The sequence below is a fragment of the Nerophis ophidion genome, linkage group LG24, assembly GCF_033978795.1.
Source record: "Nerophis ophidion isolate RoL-2023_Sa linkage group LG24, RoL_Noph_v1.0, whole genome shotgun sequence".
Taxonomy (NCBI): domain Eukaryota; kingdom Metazoa; phylum Chordata; class Actinopteri; order Syngnathiformes; family Syngnathidae; genus Nerophis; species Nerophis ophidion.
Genome location: NC_084634.1, coordinates 28,907,205 through 28,928,254, shown reverse-complemented (window position 1 = coordinate 28,928,254; position 21,050 = coordinate 28,907,205). Strand labels below are relative to the sequence as shown.

General features: G+C 40.1%; 2 protein-coding genes across 5 annotated transcripts in view; one reads left to right on the top strand and one right to left on the bottom strand.

Annotated features, from left to right (window-relative positions):
• Nucleotides 1–8,929, bottom strand: part of rab15 (RAB15, member RAS oncogene family) — a 55,018-nt gene extending 46,089 nt beyond the window's left edge. For 2 of the 3 annotated variants that reach the window (XR_009804066.1, XM_061885989.1), the window contains exon 1: nucleotides 8,568–8,929. Coding sequence is in view for 1 of the 3 variants with exons in the window: in XM_061885989.1 (XP_061741973.1) it covers nucleotides 8,568–8,691 (124 nt within the window). In the remaining 2 variants the exon portion in view is untranslated. Of the gene's footprint in view, nucleotides 1–3,411; nucleotides 3,497–8,567 lie in introns of those variants that run through there. The other variant, XM_061885990.1, reaches the window with a different exon arrangement.
• Nucleotides 8,930–12,092: 3,163 nt separating this feature from the next.
• The window catches only part of fntb (farnesyltransferase, CAAX box, beta), a 31,143-nt gene continuing 22,185 nt past the window's right edge, over nucleotides 12,093–21,050 (top strand). The window contains exons 1-2 of one of the 2 annotated variants that reach the window (XR_009804105.1): nucleotides 12,093–12,302; nucleotides 13,665–13,729. Coding sequence is in view for 1 of the 2 variants with exons in the window: in XM_061886197.1 (XP_061742181.1) it covers nucleotides 12,204–12,302; nucleotides 13,665–13,729 (164 nt within the window). In the remaining variant the exon portion in view is untranslated. The remainder of the gene's footprint in view (nucleotides 12,303–13,664; nucleotides 13,730–21,050) is intronic. The other variant, XM_061886197.1, reaches the window with a different exon arrangement.

The window sequence follows — 21,050 nt, the reverse complement described above, 5'->3', positions numbered from 1 at the left end:
TCACAGTTGTGGTTTATGTAGGGAATAAACAACTTTGGTCCCGGCATTGACCCCAGGGGTACGCCCCAATATTCAATAATGGCTGCAGACGTGTGTTCGCCTCAATTCTTGTATTGCTTCCTGTGGGGTTAAGTAGCTTCTTCCTCAGCGTTAAGAGGCGGGGTTATAATACATAGCGCCACCTGTCAGAATAATTGTATATAAATCATCACACAACTTTGTTTTCCCATGAGTTCAGGTTTTCTGCGTGAATACAAAAGCTGTCTTTGTTCTAATCAAGTAAAATACTTGTAAACCTCCACCGAGTGCGATGAGATGCAACGTGGAGGGAAGATCTGGTCATGACCCGAGATCTACAAAGCAGAGAGGGAGCAGACCTGACACTGCTCCAGGCACGTTTTCTTTAAACTGTTTATGACAGAGTGCGGTAGACGTTTATGGCCTCCTCCCCTTATAAACAGCTGCAGCCATGTAATCAGGAAATGCCCAAATAAATGAGGAGGCGTGGAGCTCCCTCCTCAGAGCGTGAGTGTGCAGCCCCAGGCGTTTCTCCTCATGAGCTAAATTGAATCCTGTCTCTGTTTGATTCCTTTGCTTCTAGTCTTGTCAAATACATTTAATTGGTGTTTAAACCTGACCACACCTACTGTACCGAATTGCAACAACAAACTACGTCCACACGCTTGTAGACTGTCAACATCAAATAACGTGATAATTTGACCCCTCGGATTTCTAGTCCAACGAACAGGATTGGAACCTGTGCAGGGTGACTTGAGTCCAACTGCTAGTTGAAATATTACAGCCTCTTAAAAAAAAAAAATGTCCCACCGCGGACTTTAAAGTCGACAATTACGGTTTGATTTTATCGTATATAAGGCCTTTTAGAAAGAAGTATTTATGTGCTCAAGCTGTTCTTTTTTCGAACAAGTCGGGAAAACTGCATGTGCCTGCAAACCATTACCCACAATTCATTAGCCCCGACCTTGCCTGCATAATGCATTGTCTGGCCTGGCAATAAAAAGCCGCTTGTCTGTCATTTCCCCACCATTATTTCTCCCTTGGGCCTGAGGGATCCGAGTAGCACGTCTCCTCTGCGACAACGTCACACAACAGTACCAGGAGAGAAATCTTACACTTTTAGACAACCGTTCCAGTATCAGAACTGAGCAGAAAGTCCTTCTTATGCTGCATTCATCTAAAAACTGCACCAGTTCTGAGCGGAACATTTTCCAACAGCTATACACAATAATTTTCTTTATCGCTGTAATTTAGTTCTTAACTAAAACAAAAAATCCTGACTTATGCCTACTTCTTTATTATTCACATGGTTAAACTTTGTTAAAAGACTGTGTGAATAAATGGGGATGCTAATCAGCACACGCAATAAAATTATTCCTTATCAGTACACATTAAATTGGCCATTAAATCTCTAATCTGTATTTGATATAAATGATGCTTGCCGAGGTGTGCAACGGTACACAAAAATTTCGGTTCGGTTCGGTACGTACGTCAGCTTAGAGGTCACGGTTCGGTTCATTTTCGGTACAGGAAGAAAACAACAAAATATAAATTTTTGGGTTATTTATTTACCAAATTTGTAAACAATGGCTTTATCCTTTTAACATTGGGAACACTATAATAATTCTGCCCACGTTAATCCACATTAAACTGCCTCAAGTTGTTGCTTTGGTTAAATAAAATGACAAAACCTTTCTTCTTCATATAAAAAGTGCAACATAAACAGTTTCAAGTCAACTCATCATGCTTAATTTATTACAGCATTTGGGAAGCCTGTAGTTGACTTTTATTATGTAAATGTTATATTTTTGTCAACATGTGATAGCAGGGACCCTGCCATTCAAAACTAGGCTGCTACATTACTAATGATTAATATAACTATAGCTGAAAAAAATAGCACAATAGCAATAGAAGAGACTATTCATCCCTGAACACCATTGACTTCACGTTAGTTCATGTGAAATAACAGACAGACAGGGCTTTGCTGCCCCTAACACACGCACGCACGCACGCACGCACGCACGCACGCACACACACAGCATAATGAGCTAACGTTACGCTAAAAGCTAATTAACCTTCACCTCAAGCCAGAACTGTGAGCGAACTGAGCTGCAGTTTAAGTTTCTAGAAGGTCAACGGGCTCATAGTGATGCTAGTAAAAGTTATGACTGGGAAGTGTTTTTTATAGTTTGGTGAGAGTACGCTGTCCGCTGCTAAACACATATCTGCTCGACGCTGAAGCATTGACAACACGTGTTTGAATACGCACTACTGATTGGTTGTTACATCGCTCTGAATACGCACTGCTGATTGGCTTTGTATGTAACCAATCAGATGGTTGTGTGGGCGGGACAATGCTGGGTGCTCAGCCAGAGGCAGACAGCAGAGCAGCTTGTTAAGACTTTAGTTACAAACTCGTTTGATACACCTCCGAACCGGACCGAAATACCCGTACTGAAACGGTTCAATACAAATACACGTACCGTTACACCCCTATGCTTGCCCCATATGCAAATTATCCACTGGGTTCAAGGCTCTGACATTTAGTATCGAAAATTTCAAATACGTAAAGATGTTACTCTGTATTAGGTATAAAACGTGTATAAAAAAACAAGCTGCCAGACAGATGCAAAGTTTCTAAACGCGTTTAATCGATGTGTAAGGAATGTTGCTAATCGCTAGCTGGAAAACCGGGTCTTGATTGCAAATTGACAACTTGCGAACTAATCACGTGCTGGTAACTGGAGCACTAATCGCTAGCTGGCAACGAGAGTGCTAATTTCTTGTTGGCAACTAGCGCGTTAATCACTAACTGTCAGCCTGCGCCCCAAATTGCTAGCTGGCGACTATCGCGCCAGTCCCTGGTTGGCAACTAATGTGGTAATCGCTAGTTATCTTCAATACCAATATGAATATAATTATTAAATTATCTATTTATGTTTTTATTTAAATCTTTAAGGTAAATACTAAAATGAATATAATTATTAAATTATCTATTCATGTTTTTATTTTCAATCTGATAGGTACAGTGAATGGGTCTCCATACCACTGCCATTTCTAAACTACATTACCCTGTGGTGGATGTGTCAGAGTTAGTTTGTGACAAACCCCAAGATGCAGAGACGGAGGCAGGCATTGAACAAGAAAACATGATTTAATTAAAATATTAGAATAAGAACAAACAAAAGGGTACTAACAAAGGATGCGCACGAGGTGGATAACAAACACAAGGGTCTTTAGCATGGAAGCTAGCAAGAAACAAAAAGGGGCCTAGCGTGGAAGCTAGCGGGTAGCAAACAGGAAAACAGAAGTTGTTACTTGTAGAGTGAAAACAAAACGGAAGCAGGGAACAAAAAACAGTAAACTACAAACAGATACCAAAAGATAGCTTACCGCTACGCTGCAATGACTCGACATGAAACGACACGACAGGAGCGACAATACGGAAGTCATCGACAAGACAATAATCCAGCACCCGACTGGAGGACAAAACAGGTTCAAATAGGAGCGGGCTGATTGACATCAGGTGTGGCCAGGTGCCAATCAGCCGCACCAGAGGAGAAACAGCGCACAGGGAAAAAAACAGGGAAAAAGACAAAATAAGAGCGCTGACAGGAACTAAAAACAGGAAATACTAAACACACAGAGGAAACCAAGACAAATGCAGAGGAAAAAAAACTTATACAAACAAACTGTCAGGGGAAAGCCTGACGGTATGTGTGAATAAAGACATTCCCATAGTTACTCTCCATTAAGAATAAATATCTATAAAAATGATTGTGTATGTAATGTAATTGCGAGCTGGCAACTACAGCGCTAATCGCCAGCTGGAAAATTAGGCGCTAATTGCAAGCCAAGAACTAAAACACTAATTTCTAACTGGCAGTTTGACTTAATGCTAACATGAATGTCATGGTACAATTATTTATTTGTGTTTTTATTTTACAGTTAGTAGGGGTGTCCATACCGCTGCCATTTATAAACAACATTAGCCTGTGATGCATGTGTGTTTAAAGACATTTACTTTATTACTCTGTATTAAGTATAAATATGCTCCAGCACCCCCCGCGACCCCTAAGGGGACAAGCGGTAGAAAATGGATGGATGGATGTATCAAAGCAAACTACCTAAAGCTTCATGATTGCAACCCTTATATTGAATCAGCTGGCAACTAGAGCGCTAATCACTAGCTGGAAAACGGCACGTTATCTGCTAGCTAACAACTGGAGCGTTATATGCCAACTGTCAGTTAGCGGCGCTAATTGCTAGCTGCCAACTAGCAAGCCAATCGCTAGTTGACAATTAGCATGCTTATTGCTAGCTGGCAGCTTATGTGAGTGATTGCTATCTGGCAAATAGCGCCCTAATAGCTAGCGATCTTAAACACTAACATGGATGTCATAATACATTTTTTTTTTGTGCTTTAATTTTACAGTGACTACACTGTCCATATACACAACACTATATTGTGTTGGATCAATTTTTATGCGTCTTTATTTTTGTGGGAAAATTACGGGGAATATAAAAAAATATATATTTAGGACAGGGTTATCAAACTATGTCTCCCAGCTGGCCTGGGAACGCCTCGTTGCTGGGGAGAGGGAAGTCTGGGCTTCCCTGATTAGGCTGCTGCCCCCGCGACCCGACCTCGGATAAGCGGAAGATGGATGGATTGATGGTTGTCAAACTTGTTTTCAATGAAGGTCACATCGAAGTAATGACTGCCTTCATAGGGCCTCTTTTTTTTTAAATTAATTAAAATAATGCATGCGGGCAATAATCTGTGATTAATCAAAATTCAAATGTATCACATTTTTTAGAAATACATAATTGGACTGCATTGATATATATGTGTACCAGTAATCACCTCATATTATTACACCATTTCCTATGCTTATTATTACATTTTTTTTTCATGTACAAACTAATGGATACATCCTATGTAAAGGTGACAAGCAAATAGGCAAATGTTTATTTGTATCTTTACTTTGATTGATTGATTGATTGATAGATTGAAACTTTTATTAGTAGATTGCACAGTGCAGTTAATATTTCGTACAATTGACTGGTAATTGGTAACACCCGAATAAGTTTTTCAACTTCTTTAAGTCAGGGTCCATGTTAATCAATACTAACATTTTTGTAATTCACAATATTATAATGTAATATTTGGCACTAAAACACTATTAAAACAATAAGCAGATAAGGGATTTTCCAGAATTATCCTAGTAAATGTGTCTAACTAGGGGTGGGCAAATTAATGCGTTAATTATGAGTTAACTCACATTTGCGTATGTTGTTTACATGCTTTTATTTTGTTAACGCCTTTTCTTAACAAGATGGCGTCGCCCGGCGTCGAGGGGCTCTTGGTAAAGATGCAGCATTTGGCAAAAATACCGGACAATTCTGCAAATTTCATGGCTGGCTTACAGCGTGGTCACTCCGGGATCACTTACGACCGCCAGACAATTCTGGATGTGGATAGATCGGACCGTTTTGGACTGAATGATGCATGCTTGCTAGACCGGCTAGCTAGCATGGGAATACTTTGCCGGCTACATCCAGCGGCATATGTGTTGTCTGTCTAGTTATCAATAATGCAGACGAGGAGTGTTGGCTGAGTTCTTAACGTTTGCTTTCAGAGCGTGCATATCACAACATACAAGATGCCGTCATGGCGACACACAACCTACACCGGGCTACCGCGCATGCTCGTCACTCCTGTTGCATGCTGGGTAGGGTAGTTCTTCTATTCCCTGGCTCATAACATCAAACAATCGGAAAATTCCCATCATATCAATTCCTAGATATGGTCATAATTATTTTAAGTGCACTACGCAGAATAAACACAACATTATTAATATTGCTACTACGGATAATTTGATCAAAAATTCCCTAAAACAGCCCACTACCTATAATATAGGTTTTTTAAACATAAGATCCCTGATAAAAAAAATGTTTCTGCTGTTACCTCAGAAATTGCCTGTTCAGATGTTATGATTGTGGCTCAGAGATTTGTATGTAGATTATATTTATTTTCCATAACAAACAGGATAACTTAAATACCCTGGCAGTGGCAATAAGCTTAAATGTTTGTATTTACATTTTTTAAGTTGATTTTCATAAAATATGCTATTTAACTGCTACTGTTTAACAAGGACTGATTTAAATTGTGTTTGCACAACAAATGTTTTGGCGCTTTTGTTCATGTGGGAGAATATTCCAATAAAGGTGCACTACACACTACTTTTGAATTCATTATTGGGCTTTGTGTATACAATGCAGTTAATCGCGATTAATCGGAGAAATAGTGCGATTAACTTTGATTAAAAATTTTAATCGTTGCCCAGCCCTAATAATAACGTTTAAAAGATACCATTGTTTTCCTGTCATACACAAAATCACCATCCATCCATCCATTCATTTTCTACCGATTGTCTTTTTTTGATTGGCAACACTAAATTGGCCCTAGTGTGTGAATGTGAGTGTGAATGTTGTCTGTCTATCTGTGTTGGCCCTGCGATGAGGTGGCGACTTGTCCAGGGTGTACCCCGCCTTCCGCCCGATTGTAGCTGAGATAGGCGCCAGCGCCCCCCGCAACCCCAAAAGGGAATAAGCGGTAGAAAATGGATTGATGGATGTCCTTTTTGGGGTCGCAGGAGCCTATCTCAGCTGCATTCGGGCGGAAGGCAGTGTACACCCTGGACAAGTCGCCACCTCATCGCAGGGCCAAAACTCGAAACAATTATTTGCATTAAGTAAAACAAACATTTTTTTGTTAAAATCCATTTTTCCCAGGCTTCAGCGGGCCACATACAATAATGTGTGGCCTGTGATTTAGAAACAAAATTCTCCTCGACCAAAAATGCCACAACATTACCTCTGTAGACCTCCTAGGGGTCATGCACCCTCTGTTGAAGACCTCTGCTTACTGGAATCTAATCCCTACTCTGTATTCAATATAAAACTTGCCCTTTTCTGCAAACTGTATACTGTATCAAATGTTTTTTTTTTTTTTAATGGCTTTTAAAGGCCTACTGAAAGCCACTACTACCGACCACGCAGTCTGATAGTTTATATATCAATGATGAAATATTAACATTGCAACACATGCCAATACGGCCGGTTTAGTTTACTAAATTGCCATTTTAAATTTCCCGCGAGGTATCCTGTTGAAAACGTCGCGGAATGATCACGCTCATGTTGACGCGTGCTTGTGACGTTATTGGTTGAAGCGGACATGTTCTCCCAGCACCACACACGGCTAAAAGTCGTCTCTTTTCATCGCATAATTATACAGTATTTTGGACATCTGTGTTGCTGAAGCTTTTGCAATTTGTTCAATTAATAATGGAGACTATAAAGAATAATGCTGTTGGTGTAAAGTGGTGTATTGTAGCTGCCTTTAGCAACCGAAACCCAGCCGGTGTTTCATTGTTTGTTGTGAAGCTTTAACACAGAGCGGTCAAGCGAACATGTTTGTCTACCACACGTCAACCAATTGTGATATTAAGTCGGCTCTTATCGGAGACTTGAGTGGATTATGCAACCTCCTCCTGCAGCTGTCAAAAAGTTAGCTGTAAATGGTAAATGGATTATACTTGTATAGCGCTTTTCTATCTTCAAGGTACTCAAAGCGCTTTGACACTATTTCTACATTCACCCATACACACACACATTCACACACTGATGGCGGGAGCTGCCATGCAAGGCCCTAACCACGAACCATCAGGAGCAAGGGTGAAGTGTCTTGCTCAAGGACACAACAGACGTGACGAGGTTGGTAGAAGGTGGGGATTGAACCAGGAACCCTCAGGTTGCTGGCACGGCCACTCTCCCAACCGCGCCACGCCGTCTGTGATCTGTGATCTTGGCTCCTCCATTGGCTTCTCTCAGAGACACTGGCGTTCACCGCAGACCTCTGACTTTCAGGTATGACTTTATAATCTCACTAAAACACTATTAAAACAATAAGCAGATAAGGGATTTTCCAGAATTATCCTAGTAAATGTGTCTAATAACATCTGAATCGCTCCCACTGCCGCCACCTGGAGTCGTCGACTTTTCTTGTTTTTTTTTAGTGCTTCACTCTAACTTTCCTCATCCACAAAGCTTTCATCCTCGCTCAAATTAATGGGGAAATCGTCGCTTTCTCGGTCCGAATTGCTCTTGCTGCTGGTGGCTATGATTATAAACAATGTGCAGATGTGAGGAGCCCTACAACCCGTGACGTCGCGCGCACACCGTCTGCTACTTCCGGTACAGGCCAGGCTTTATTATTAGCGACCAAAAGTTGCGAACTTTATCGTCGATGTTCTCTACCAAATCTTTTCAGCAAAAATATGGCAATATCGCGAAATGATCAAGTGTGACACATAGAATGGACCTGCTATCCCCGTTTGAATAAGAAAATCTCATTCCAGTAGGCCTTTAAAACAATGAAAAAGACAACACGTGTTTACATTTGCCTCACATGCTTGAAATGCACACATGATCATCATAAAGGAGCATATAGAGAAAAAAAAGAAGAGTAAATATTTCAAGCTTACCAATGGTTGAAATGTGTGACGGGTGGAACTCGTTGTCGGTGAATCTGCACAACAAACATGTTTTGCCAACCCCAGAGTCTCCGAGAAGCAGGAGTCGGAAGAGGACATCATACTGCTTAGCCATGGTGTTGGATTGAAGGAGGTGGTGTTGGGGGGGAGAAGCTTCCAAATAACTAACTGAGCGATGAAAGACTCCCTCCCCACACTACTGCGGCCATGTTTGCTTGAATTGCCAGTGTCCGGCTTTTTCTCTCTTTTTGTTTTTTGGTGAGAAAATGAAATAAGGACGTTCCAGCTTCCTCCGAGGCTGCCACTGCCTCCTTCCAGTGGGTGCGGTGTACCACTGTCAAGTGGAAAGAAGAACAACAAACACTTCCGGTTACTGTTTTATACAAACCACGTATTGAACATAAAGCCAGACATCCATCCATTTCCTACCGCTTATTCCCTTTTTGGGGTCAAGGCGCCTATCTCAGCTACAATCGGGTGGAAGGCGGGGTACACCCTGGACAAGTCGCCAACTTATCGCAGATAGACAGACAACATTCACACTCAATTTAGTGTTGCCAATCAACCTATCCCCATAAAGCCTGGAGGAAAAAACAATTGTTCGGTATTCATTTTCTAAATGAGGTGCTCAAATGGACGATAGTGCGAAGTAGGGCGTGTGTTTGTTGTAAAGTGTAACGAGAGTTTAAGTTTTATTTTGAAAGGCAAATCCCTCGTATCCGGTTATTTTGTTTAATTGAACGGAACCTGCGTTTGAAGTATTTTTCCCCCCGCCACAAAATATAATTTTCACTATTTCTTATTCGCGTACATACATTCTGGTGAGTGCAACAATTATGTGCCACCACCGCCGAGCAAAAATGACAGCGACACACACAGATTTTCTTTTTTATATTTATTTATAAATTTCAACAATTACTAACAGTAAGTCCAACAACAATATAAAACATTACAAAACATTATGAAAACAGTACAAAACAGCAGTAGGGGGTTGTAAATTCAAAATAACAAAAAATAGAATACAAAAAAATATATATATATATAATAAACTCATTTGTATACTCTAGCCCAGGGGTCGGGAACCTTTTTGGCTGAGAGAGCCAAAGATTTTAAAATGTATTTCCGTGAGAGCCATATAATATTTTTTGACACCGAATACAACTAAATGCATGCATTTTTAATTGATAACAACATTTTTAGAGTACAATAAGTCTCCTATTATTTTTAATAACATTTTTATTCTGAAGCAAACCAATAATAAATAAAACACTTCTTACCAATAATGTGACGTCTTGAACAGGTGCGGTAGGAAATGGATGGATGGATTGAAATGCCCACATATGCGGTCCTCTCCAAGGTTTCTCATAGTCATCATTGTCACCGACGTCCCACTGGGTGTGAGTTTTTCTTGCCCTTATGTGGGCTCTACCGAGGATGTCGTTGTGGTTTGTGCAGCCCTTTGAGACACTAGTGATTTAGGGCTGTATAAATAATCATTGATTGATTGATTGATTGATAAACAAAATGCAAAGCCATAGGCTCATTCAGATTCATGAAATAACTTGAATGTGGAACACAGCATCATCGTGTTCACAGCTTTTTTGTTGTTAGAGGTAGAGAGCGTTGTAATGTAAAGTTTAAAATCTTTTTTAAAGGCACAAAAGACAGGTCGGGTATTGAGAAACTTAGCCAATAGAATAATGAGGCTGCAAAGGTAGAATTCATTTTCAATTTTTTGTTCATACAGTGTAAAACCAAAAATAAATGGTAAATGGGTTGTACTTGTATAGCGCTTTTCTACCTTCAAGGTACTCAAAGCGCTTTGACACTACTTCCACATTCACACACTGATGGAGGGAGCTGCCATGCAAGGCGCTAACCACGAACCATCAGGAGCAAGGGTGAAGTGTCTTGCTCAAGGACACAACAGGCGTGATGAGGTTGGTAGAAGGTGGGGATTGAACCAGGAACCCTCAGGTTGCTGGCACGGCCACTCTCCCAACTGCGCCACGCCGTCCTATTCTAGTTTCTTCAAAATAACCACACTTTGCTCTGATTACTGCTTTGCACGTTGTTGGCATTATCTCGATGGGCTTCAAGAGGTAGTCAGTCCCCTGCAAGGGTTTTCATGAAAATGAAGAAACTGAAATGAGGTGTGTCCAAAATGTTGGCCTATACTGTATATGTACATATACACATATACATTTTTTTCCAATGCGGCCCTCAATTCAAAACATTTGTACACCCCTACTGTAAGCTATAATCATCAAAATGATATCAAACAAAGGCTTGAAATAAGTTGATGATTACTTCTATGTGTAGAAATATTTATTTATAATTGAATCACTTGTTTATTTTTCAACAAGTTTTTAGTTATTTTTATATCTTTTTTTCCAAATAGTTCAAGAAAAAACACTACAAATGAGCAATATTTTGCACTGTTATACAATTTAATAAATCAGAAACTGATGATATAGTGATGAATTTTACTTCTTTATGTCTTTTTTTCAACTAAAAATGCTTTGCTCTGATTAGGGGGGGATTTCAGCGTTTCCCACAAAATAATTTATTTGTGGCGGCCCGCCACGAAAGAATTACAGCCGCCACAAATAAAAATTAAAATTTTTTTTATAAAAGTAATTTAAAAAAAAAGTTTTTTTGTTTGTTTTTTTAGGCTTTTGCCTCGCTCGACCGCTCATAAAACTAATGGGACTCTGTCTGTGTAGTTACATATTATATACGTATGTAAATATTATATAAATATGTATATAAATATGCACATAAAGTGTTGTAATTATATTCCAACTCCGTGTTCTTCTTGGTCATCGCCGCCGCCGCTGCCACCCCCCATCCCCTGTCCCCCACCCACCCGACCACACCACCACAAATAGATGCTTGTGGGAAACACTGTACTTGAATTAAAAAAGCGTTCACAGGGGGTACATCACTGAAAAAATGTTGAGAACCACTGCTCTAGAGCAGGGGCGCTCACACTTTTTCAGCAGGTGAGCTACTTTTCAATTGACCAAGTCGAGGAGATCTACCTCGTTCCTATTTATAATTTATATTTATTTATTTATGAAAGAGACATTTTTGTTGACAAGTTAATGGTGTTTAATGATAATACAAGCATGTTTAACACACATAGATTCCTTTCTTTCATGAAGACAAGAATCAAATCACATCTTTAAAACAAAGCACACATTTTGTCATGAATATTGTCCAGAATGAAGCGAGAGATGCCCTGCCATAGTGATGGAGTGTTTTCACAAGTCCAAAACAAGTGGTTAACAGTCTCTGGGTGCATGTTACACAAGGTGCAAGTAACATCAATGTCGTTCTTCTATCTAACCATCACAGTCTTTACAGGGTAATAACGATGAATGATTTTAAAAGATATCTCTTTGATTTTGTCGGTAAGTAAATACCTGTTAGGAAGGGACCACGTTTTGACCCAACAGATGTTATTTACAACATTTGTCCCCTCGAGTTCGTCATATTTAGGCGGACAACGTCACTTCCGCTTCCTCCAACCTCAACAGGAAGTCGGCGTACTAGCGTTGAAAGTGAGAGCACCGTCCAAACAAAGTAGCTCCCAGCACCACAGGCGGGGTTCTCGGACTCACAATGGACGGTGTACAGACTCCCCTGCGGTGTTTTGGGGAAGGCCACCCCGCCGAGATGTACTCAGACGACGGGGTGGAAAGTGTGACTTCACGGGAGCAGGTGAGCACGAGCGGAGATTAGCTGCTAATGCTAATTCTAGATCTGACTCAAAGGGAACATGGATCTCTTGCATGCTTGTCACATATGTAACTGTAATCATTCAACGCCTTTTATCATTATATTGTATTGCTTAAATCAGTGGTTCTCAACCTTTTTTTCAGTGATGTACCCCTTGTGGACATTTTTTTAATTCAAGTACCCCCTAATCAGAGCAAAACATTTTTGGTTGGGAGAAAAAAAACATAAATAAGTAAAATACAGCACTATGTCATCAGTGTCTGATGTATTAAATTGTATAACAGTGCAAAATATTGCTCATATATTCTTGAACTATATGGAAAAAAATATATAAAAATAACTAAAAACGTGTTAAAAATAAACAAGTGATTCAATTACTGTATGAATAAAGATTTCTACACATAGAAGTAACCATCAACTTAAAGTGCCCTCTTTGGGGATTGTAATTCATCATCCATCCATCCATTTCCTACCGCTTATTCCCTTTTGGGGTCGCTGGCGCCTATCTCAGCTACAATCAGGCGGAAGGTGGCGTACACCCTGGACAAGTCGGCACCCCATTGCAGGGCCAACACAGATAGACAGAAAACATTCACACTCACATTCACACACTAGGGCCAATTTAGTGTTGCCAATCAACCTATCCCCAGGTGCATGTTTTTGGAGGTGGGAGGAAGCCGGAGTACCCGGAGGGAACCCACGCATTCACGGGGAGAACATGCAAACTCCACACAGAAAGATCCCGAGCCTGGGATCGAACCCAGGACTGCAGGACCTTCGTATTGTGAGGCAGACGCACTAACCCCTCTTCCACCGTGAAGCCCTGGATTCATCAACTTAATTCTAAACATTTCTTCACAAAAAAAGAAGTCTTTAACATCAATGTTTATGGAACTGTCAACACTGAATATTGCATTGTTGTATTTTTTTTTTCACATTTTATGAAATTACATTCATATTTTGTTGAAGTGCCGTGCGATGAGGGGGGGACTTGTCCAGGGTGTACGCCGCCTTCCGCCCAATTGTAGCTGATAGGCACCAGCGCCCCCCTCCACCCCAAAGGGAATAAGCGGTAGGAAATGGATGGATGGATGGATTTTGTTGAAGTATTATTCAATAAATATATCTATAAAGGATTTTTGAATTGTTGCTATTTTTAGAATACTTTGAAAAAATCTCACGTACCACTTGGCATACCTTCAAGTACCCCCAGGGGTACGCGTATCCCCATTTGAGAAACACTGGCCTAAAATATCGTAGAAAGCGGGGGCGGGGTCATTGAGAGGCGTGATCGAGTTGGAAAGTTCATTGCTTCTTTTTTTTTTTTTTTCCTTTTTGGGACAGAAAAAGGTTGAACGCAGCATTGAAGAAGTCATCAATGTTTACAAACAAATCCACAGCATACCAAAGTAAGTACCTGCTGCATTGTACTGTACTCAAACGTGTGTCTCAGAGTACTCTTTTCATACTTGTTCCTCAAAGTTAAACAACAAAAATATTCCATTAACACTCAACTTTGACAGCGCTTATAATATTTTGAAAATGACAAATAGTGGTAAAGCTGTTCTTCTTGTTTAAGTTAAATGTAGGCACATGATTTGTACCGCTGCCTCCTACTGGTCATTTGGCGTCATTGCTTCGTCAATAGTGATGGGTTGATGAGGCATGTATCGTTTTGACACATTGCAAAACTGTATTGATACTGTGTCACTAAATACTGACATCTGCTGGACATTAAAAATCCCTACAGGCATCCTATGGACCGACTCAACTGACACAGATTTTATGACCTAGTATATACAATAATATAAACAAAGTCATTGTATTTCATTTAGTATTATTTCATATCTTCATTTAAATAAAAATATATATTTCATATTTTTTAGATACAGTCAATAAATAATGTGAACATGCTTGATTGATTGACGGCGTGGCGCAGTGGAAGAGTGGCCGTGTGCAACCCGATGGTCCCTGGTTCAATTCCCACCTAGTACCAACCTCGTCGCGTCCGTTGTGTCCTTAGCAAGACACTTCACCCTTGCTCTGATGGGTGCTGGTTAGCGCCTTGCATGGCAGCTCCCTCCATCAGTGTGTGAATGGGTAAAAATGTGAAAGTAGTGTCAAAGCGCGTTAAGTACCTTGAAGGTAGAAAAGCGCTATACAAGTACAACCCATTTATTTATTTATTTATTTATTTATGATTGAAACGTTTATTAGTAGATTGCACAGTTCAGTACATATTCTCTACAATTGACCACTAAATGGTATGCACATGTGTCATAATATGGAAATCTAACAGAAGGTGTTGTGAATGAGGATACTTGTGGACTGGGAATTTTTTTTTTTTTTTTTTACATGCACTCTGAATAGGCACTGTTGATTGATTGAAACTTTTATTAGTAGATTGCACAGTACAGTACAGTACAAATTCCGTATAATTGACCACTAAATGGTAACAACCCAAAAAGTTTTTCAACTTGGTCCACGTTAATCAATTCATGGTAAAAAGGTAATGGGTTTGAGCTGGATTTGAACAAGTTCCCTAAGGAACTCAGCATTAACAACTACAGTCCTCCACTCTACCAACTGAGCTATTGAAGAAATTGGTTGTTGATGTTTTTTTATGTTACTAATCGAATGGTTGTGTGGCTGGGACAATGCTGGAAACGTTGAGAGAACAAGATGAAACGACGAAGAAATTAACACAAATACATTTTTTTCCGATATATGATCAAAATATTCCCACACTGCGGAAATGATCTCCGACGACGATAAATTACAAAAGACCCACGACAGAAGTGGGGCTATTCCGTTGGCAGCAGCATCACGTTGACAGATGCGCTTCCTTATAAACACAGTTTGGCGCCCACACGTCAGTGCGATATTAGATAATCTCCCACGGCACACCAGACTGTATCTCACGGCCCACAAATGTGCCGCGGCACAGTGGTTGAAAAACACTGCACTACACCACTGAGTAGGTTGAAATGAAAGGAAATGTCAACACAAGTATGGAAAACACTCACTCAATCCAAACAAAATTCTAAAATTACATTTAACACTTGACAACACCTCTTAAAATGTAGGTGTAAAAATAATGTATATGTAAAAAATGCTTAATTAAGTGTAACAAAATAGTGTGAATATGTAAACATAGAGAAACCTGAGAAATATTTTCTGCAGGTTTCCCAGGAAGTTACAGCTGTATAACAATTAATCTGGTCTGTGTGGAGTTTGCATGTTATCCCCGTGACTGCGTGGGTTCCATCTGGGTACTCCAGCTTCCTAACCTGACTCTCGCCAGATCCTTGTAGTTCGCTGAGCTCCACACAAGGATCTGGGCTCGAGGGCATAGCAAACTCCTTTAAGATAGCAAAAAATAATGAATCAATCAATCAGGATCGCCGGGCGGGATTAATAGATGTGACGTTTGATTGATTCAAACACCAATGGCGGCACACAGCGAAGAGTCGTGTGCTGGCATTGAATATGCTATTGCAACTGTTTTGTCAAATCTATTGAATATTAATTATTTAAAAGATGAACAGAGAACTTTTAATGTCACTTTTTTCTAATATGTCGGCTGTTTTGTTTTGGATTTCCCAGCGTCACGGTTTGATTTGGATGTGAGTGGTTGAGGTAGAACGTCATTCAAGATAACGGACAAGTGGTTTATCCTATCACTTACAATGATGTTGTGACGGTCTTAAGCCGTCGTCGCTCGGGTTCAGCAGATCACCATGGAAGGACATGCTTTTGAGCAGATTTGACTCTTTTATTCTTTCAATAATTGTGTCTTTTGCTGGGTTGCTTTTCAGCCTTTCTGTCCGCTGCTCGCTCCTCGCTCTCCTTCAGTCGGCCGCGTCGTTGTCGTGCGCTCCGTCTCTCCTTTCCGTCTCTCTCCGATCGCTCTTCATCCGCTCCTGCAGGCTCTCCAACTCCTCTCCTGATCTCTCCTCCTTCTCCCCTTTTATACAGCAGGAGGAGATGAGTTAACTGTGTGCAGGTGTGTGTGCCACGCACCTGGGTCAAATTGTGGCGGCGTCGCTTGCGGAAAGCCCCGCCTCTTTGCTCCGCCGCATCCTCCGCCTTCTTGGGCAGGGCAGCGTGCCCTGCCCTGCCATGCCGTCGGCCCGTTGGCTCCGCCTCTCCACAGATGTTTTTACACGGTCCCGCCTTCTGAAATACATCTCCTATTGAGAAGTCCCAGATCCTTGTGTGGAGCTCAGCGAACTACAAGGATCTGGCGAGAGTCAGGTTACCGGCTTCCGCCCACCTCCAAAAACATGCACCTGGGTATTGGTTGATTGGCAACACTAAATTGACCCTAGTGTGTGAGTGTGAATGTTGTCTGTCTATCTGTGTTGGCCCTGTGATGAGGTGGCGACTTTTCAAGGGTGTACCCCGCCTACCGCCTGAGTGCAGCTGAGATAAGCTATAGCACCTGATAGGGACGAGCGGTAGACTATGGATGGATGGATGTTATTCTTATTTAAGCATGTAAAATAATTTATGTTATGCAGTAGTTATTGTTTACAATATTTTTTATTGGACCAAATTACTATTATTTGAATGTAGTACATTTGTTATATTTTTAATTATTTTTATTGTACAGTCCTGCACTTCAGTGAAGTGAATTAGGATAGGATAGGTTTTTATTGTCATTGCACAAGTACAACGAAACTTTGTTTTCAGCACAAACCTGTTCAAGATTAGCATAAACCTGTGCTATATAGCACTTTTCTCTATTGACTCAAAGCACTTTTACATAGTGAAACCCAATATCTAAGTTACATTTAAACCAGTGTGGGTGGCACTGGGAGCAGGTGAGTAAAGTGTCTTGCCCAAGGACACAACAGCAGTGACTAGGATGGCGTAAGCGGGGATGTAACCTGGAACCCTCAAGTTGCTGGCACGGCCACTCTACCAACTTAGCTATACCGCCTCAGTTAGTAGTTCCTACATGTTTCCGTATACCCCAAATGGGGAACGGAAGACAATCATCAATTTCTTCATTCTGCAGCACAATTTTTAAATTTCTCTTCTTACTCCAAGCAAAGAATAAACAGTGAGATGCACAACCACACGCAAGAGTTTGATACTGTTACCTAATTGGCTGTTTGTGTGTGCCTCCAACTGATCAGTGATCATTTCCTGTTTTGCTAGGTTAAAATTCTGTTTTTTACTAACCATAAAGAGAAATGTCTATATGTATAAATCGATATTTTATCGGATGCATTTTTTTGTGTCTATTGATTACGTGTCTATTGATATCATTTTATCCGCCCAGTCCTAAACCATATTCAAATTCCTTTTAATTCATAGAAAATTTAGATGTGGAACATGTTGCGAAACCAATGATGAGGTAGTCAAAGGTAAAGCAGAAGAAAATACATTTATTTTATGTGAATTTATGGATGAAACATAACAAGGTTTAGATTATTTTATTTGAAAACAGTATATGATTCCTGGTAATATATTCTCCTGTATCGCTATGAAAACGGACCGGGTGTCTCTCTGCAGATGATGTGATGCTAAATCCAAAGCTCTCCAATTAGCGTTATTTTCTTAGTTATACCAGACAAGGATTATATAATTGTAACTATTATGCATGTGACGACAGTAAAACAGCATAGATTGGGGTTGTCTGGCGGACTACTCGCCACCTGACAAAACTGCTCTGCTTCTCTTGGCTCAATTAACTTTGATTACGACACATTAACGAGAGCCCTTGTCGCTGTCTGCGTTTAATTGCAAAGATGCCTCAGATGTTCTCCTGTCACCTCGTCGTGCGCGCGCTGACTCATCTCATTTCTATGACGACTGTCTGATCCTCAACATTGCAGAGAAGCAAGATAACACATTTTCTTTTTCTTCTTGTTTGTATATTTGAAAATATAATCCAGGTGTTCAGAGAGTGTGGATAGTAAAGCTCCCGTCCAAAGGCAAAACCCAGTAACTAAATTTTGGTCAAAACTGAGCTGATAATAATTTTGGAGTTCCTAGGTGATATGCTTTACATTAGTGTATGCGATATTGTAATTTGTTCCGTAAGTAAGCTGTTACGCGCATGGCAGGACCTAGCAACTACCACATAACCGTGTAGATACAACAGAAAAACCTAGTATCTCAAGGGACCAATCGGAGCTTCTTTGTCAGTCGCCTTATTGTCTTTAATGAGACATTTGCACGAATGGGGGCCGACGGTCAACCTGATTATGTGATATTATGGCACGAGGGGATATTTGGAAGATTGGCCCAGGATGTTGTAAGCACCTTCATTAAATGTATTGTTCTTGATTCTTCCCCTTGAATACTCTTTTGGGCAGATAACTGTGGATGTCAAAATAAAAACTGGACGCTGTACACGGCTCTTGCCCAATGTGCAAACGCAGAATGGGGCCCACTCGAGATTGTGATAAAATATCTGGAGAAAGGGCACACGTTCATGAAAGCAGATTCAATCCAGGGCTCAATCGGCAAGAAAATGAAAGCTCAAGAAAATATCTATACGTTTGATGACTTTGTAAATCTTTGTAAGACAGCATCAAGATAGGTTTTCCTTTGTTTTCTCAAAATCGGCTAGAAGTGAGTTACTAGGTTTTGCCTTTGGACGGGAGAAAAGCACCTAGGTTAGGTTTGTTCAAGCATGTTTCACTGAATCCATCAATGACGTATAGGAAGACGAATCCTACTCATTTTCTTTAATATCATCTGAGGGCCAAAAGTCCGGCAGATTATTTACAGGGGAACTGCACTTTTTTTATTTTATCTATCGTTCACAATCATTATGAGAGGCAGGAACACACATGTCCTTTTTTTTTAAGGATGATTAAAAAAAGGCTCGGAATGGGGGTCAAGGTTGTTACCTTCAAAGCCTCTAAAACAACTTCCAAAACCCTTCAACGTTTTATATACCGTATTTTTCGGACTATAAATCGCAGTTATTGTCATAATTTGGCGGGGGGTTGGACATATACTCAGGAGCTACCTTTGTGTGAAATTATTAACACATTACCGTAAAATATCAAATAATATTATTTAGCTCATTCACGTAAGAGACTAGACGTATAAGATTTCATCGAATTTAGCAATTAGGAGTGACAGATTGTTTGGTAAACGTATAGCATGTTCTATATGTTATAGTTATTTGAATGACTCTTACCATAATATGTTACATTAACATACCAGGCACCTTCTCAGTTGGTTATTTATGCGTCATATAACATACACTTATTCAGCCTGTTGTTCACTATTCTTTATTTATTTTAAATTGCCTTTCAAATGTCTTTTCTTGGTGTTGGGTTTTATCAAATAAATTTCCCCCAAAAATGCAACTTATACTCCAGTGCGACTTACATATGTTTTTTCCTTCTTTAATATGCATTTTCGGCAGGTGCGACTTATACTTTGAAAAATGCGGTACACACTACAAGTCTATATATAATGTAGTAACAGACATGTTCATAACAATATGCAACATGTTCAATATTTAACGTATTTTGGTCATTTTTATGCACAGCCAAAACTAATACCTTGGCGCGTTGATTTCCATTTCCATAGCAGCGCACGTCTGACTTCTGGCATCAAATGTGTTACTACTTCTAGATGCAATGTTATGTTTGTCTTCTAATCTAACAGATTCGGTAACAAATAAAGATGACTATTTTTGGATAATTGAGGATTCACAACCATATCTTTTTTAATATGAATATGTGGAGGATGAACCACTGCTTCTACATTGATTGATTGAAACTTGTATTCGTAGATTGCACAGTACAGTACATATTCCGTATACTTGACCAACAAATGGTGAAGTGAAGTGAATTATATTTATATAGCGCTTTTCTCTAGTGACTCAAAGCGCTTTACATTGTGAAACCCAATATCTAAGTTACATTTAAACCAGTGTGGGTGGCACTGGGAGCAGGTGGGTAAAGTGTCTTGCCCAAGGACACAACGGCAGTGACTAGGACGGCGGAGCGGGAATCGAACCTGCAACCCTCAAGTTGCTGGCACGGCCGCTCTACCAACCGAGCTAAGTCATCCCTATTTGCAAATTTCAACATATTTCATTCAAAATCATTTAAATCAAGGGAACATTTAATTTTGTTTTATATATTTATATTTAGTTTAGCGTTTTGTAATCCAACCACAACTTAGATTACTTGGAAGAAAAAAGGTACTATCTGGCAACAGACCCAGGCATATTTAAGAGGTAGAAGTCAAAAACTCTTACAAAATAAAAATAAAAAGTTGGTAAATATATCTCAGTCAAGGTTTGTTTTTTACCTTACTGTACACCTTCCCTTCCTCCTCTAAAAATTACTTTTTTTATGAAGCAAGCACCAGATATGATATCGAAAAAGTAAACTTCAATTTCAACACATCAGTGACAATGACAGAGGTTTTGCTTTTTTCGGTGAAAAAAAACAACAATGGTAACACCCGAATAACTGTTTCAACTTGTCCATGTTAATCAATTCATGGTAAGAGCGACCACGAAGGAAGAGTGAGACTTTCGAACAGACGGAAGTCAAGAGAGTGAGGGCAAAGTGACCCAAAGCTGCAAAATGTGGAATTTGAAGAGAAGCTATTTCGACATAAATGGCGTGCTTACTCAAATAAGCTGGAAAAAAATCGTCCCAGGCCAGCTGGGTCAAACAGACAACTGTCCATCGAGGGAGTCACACTTTATATTGATCATGATACACGCACGCTGTCTGGCTA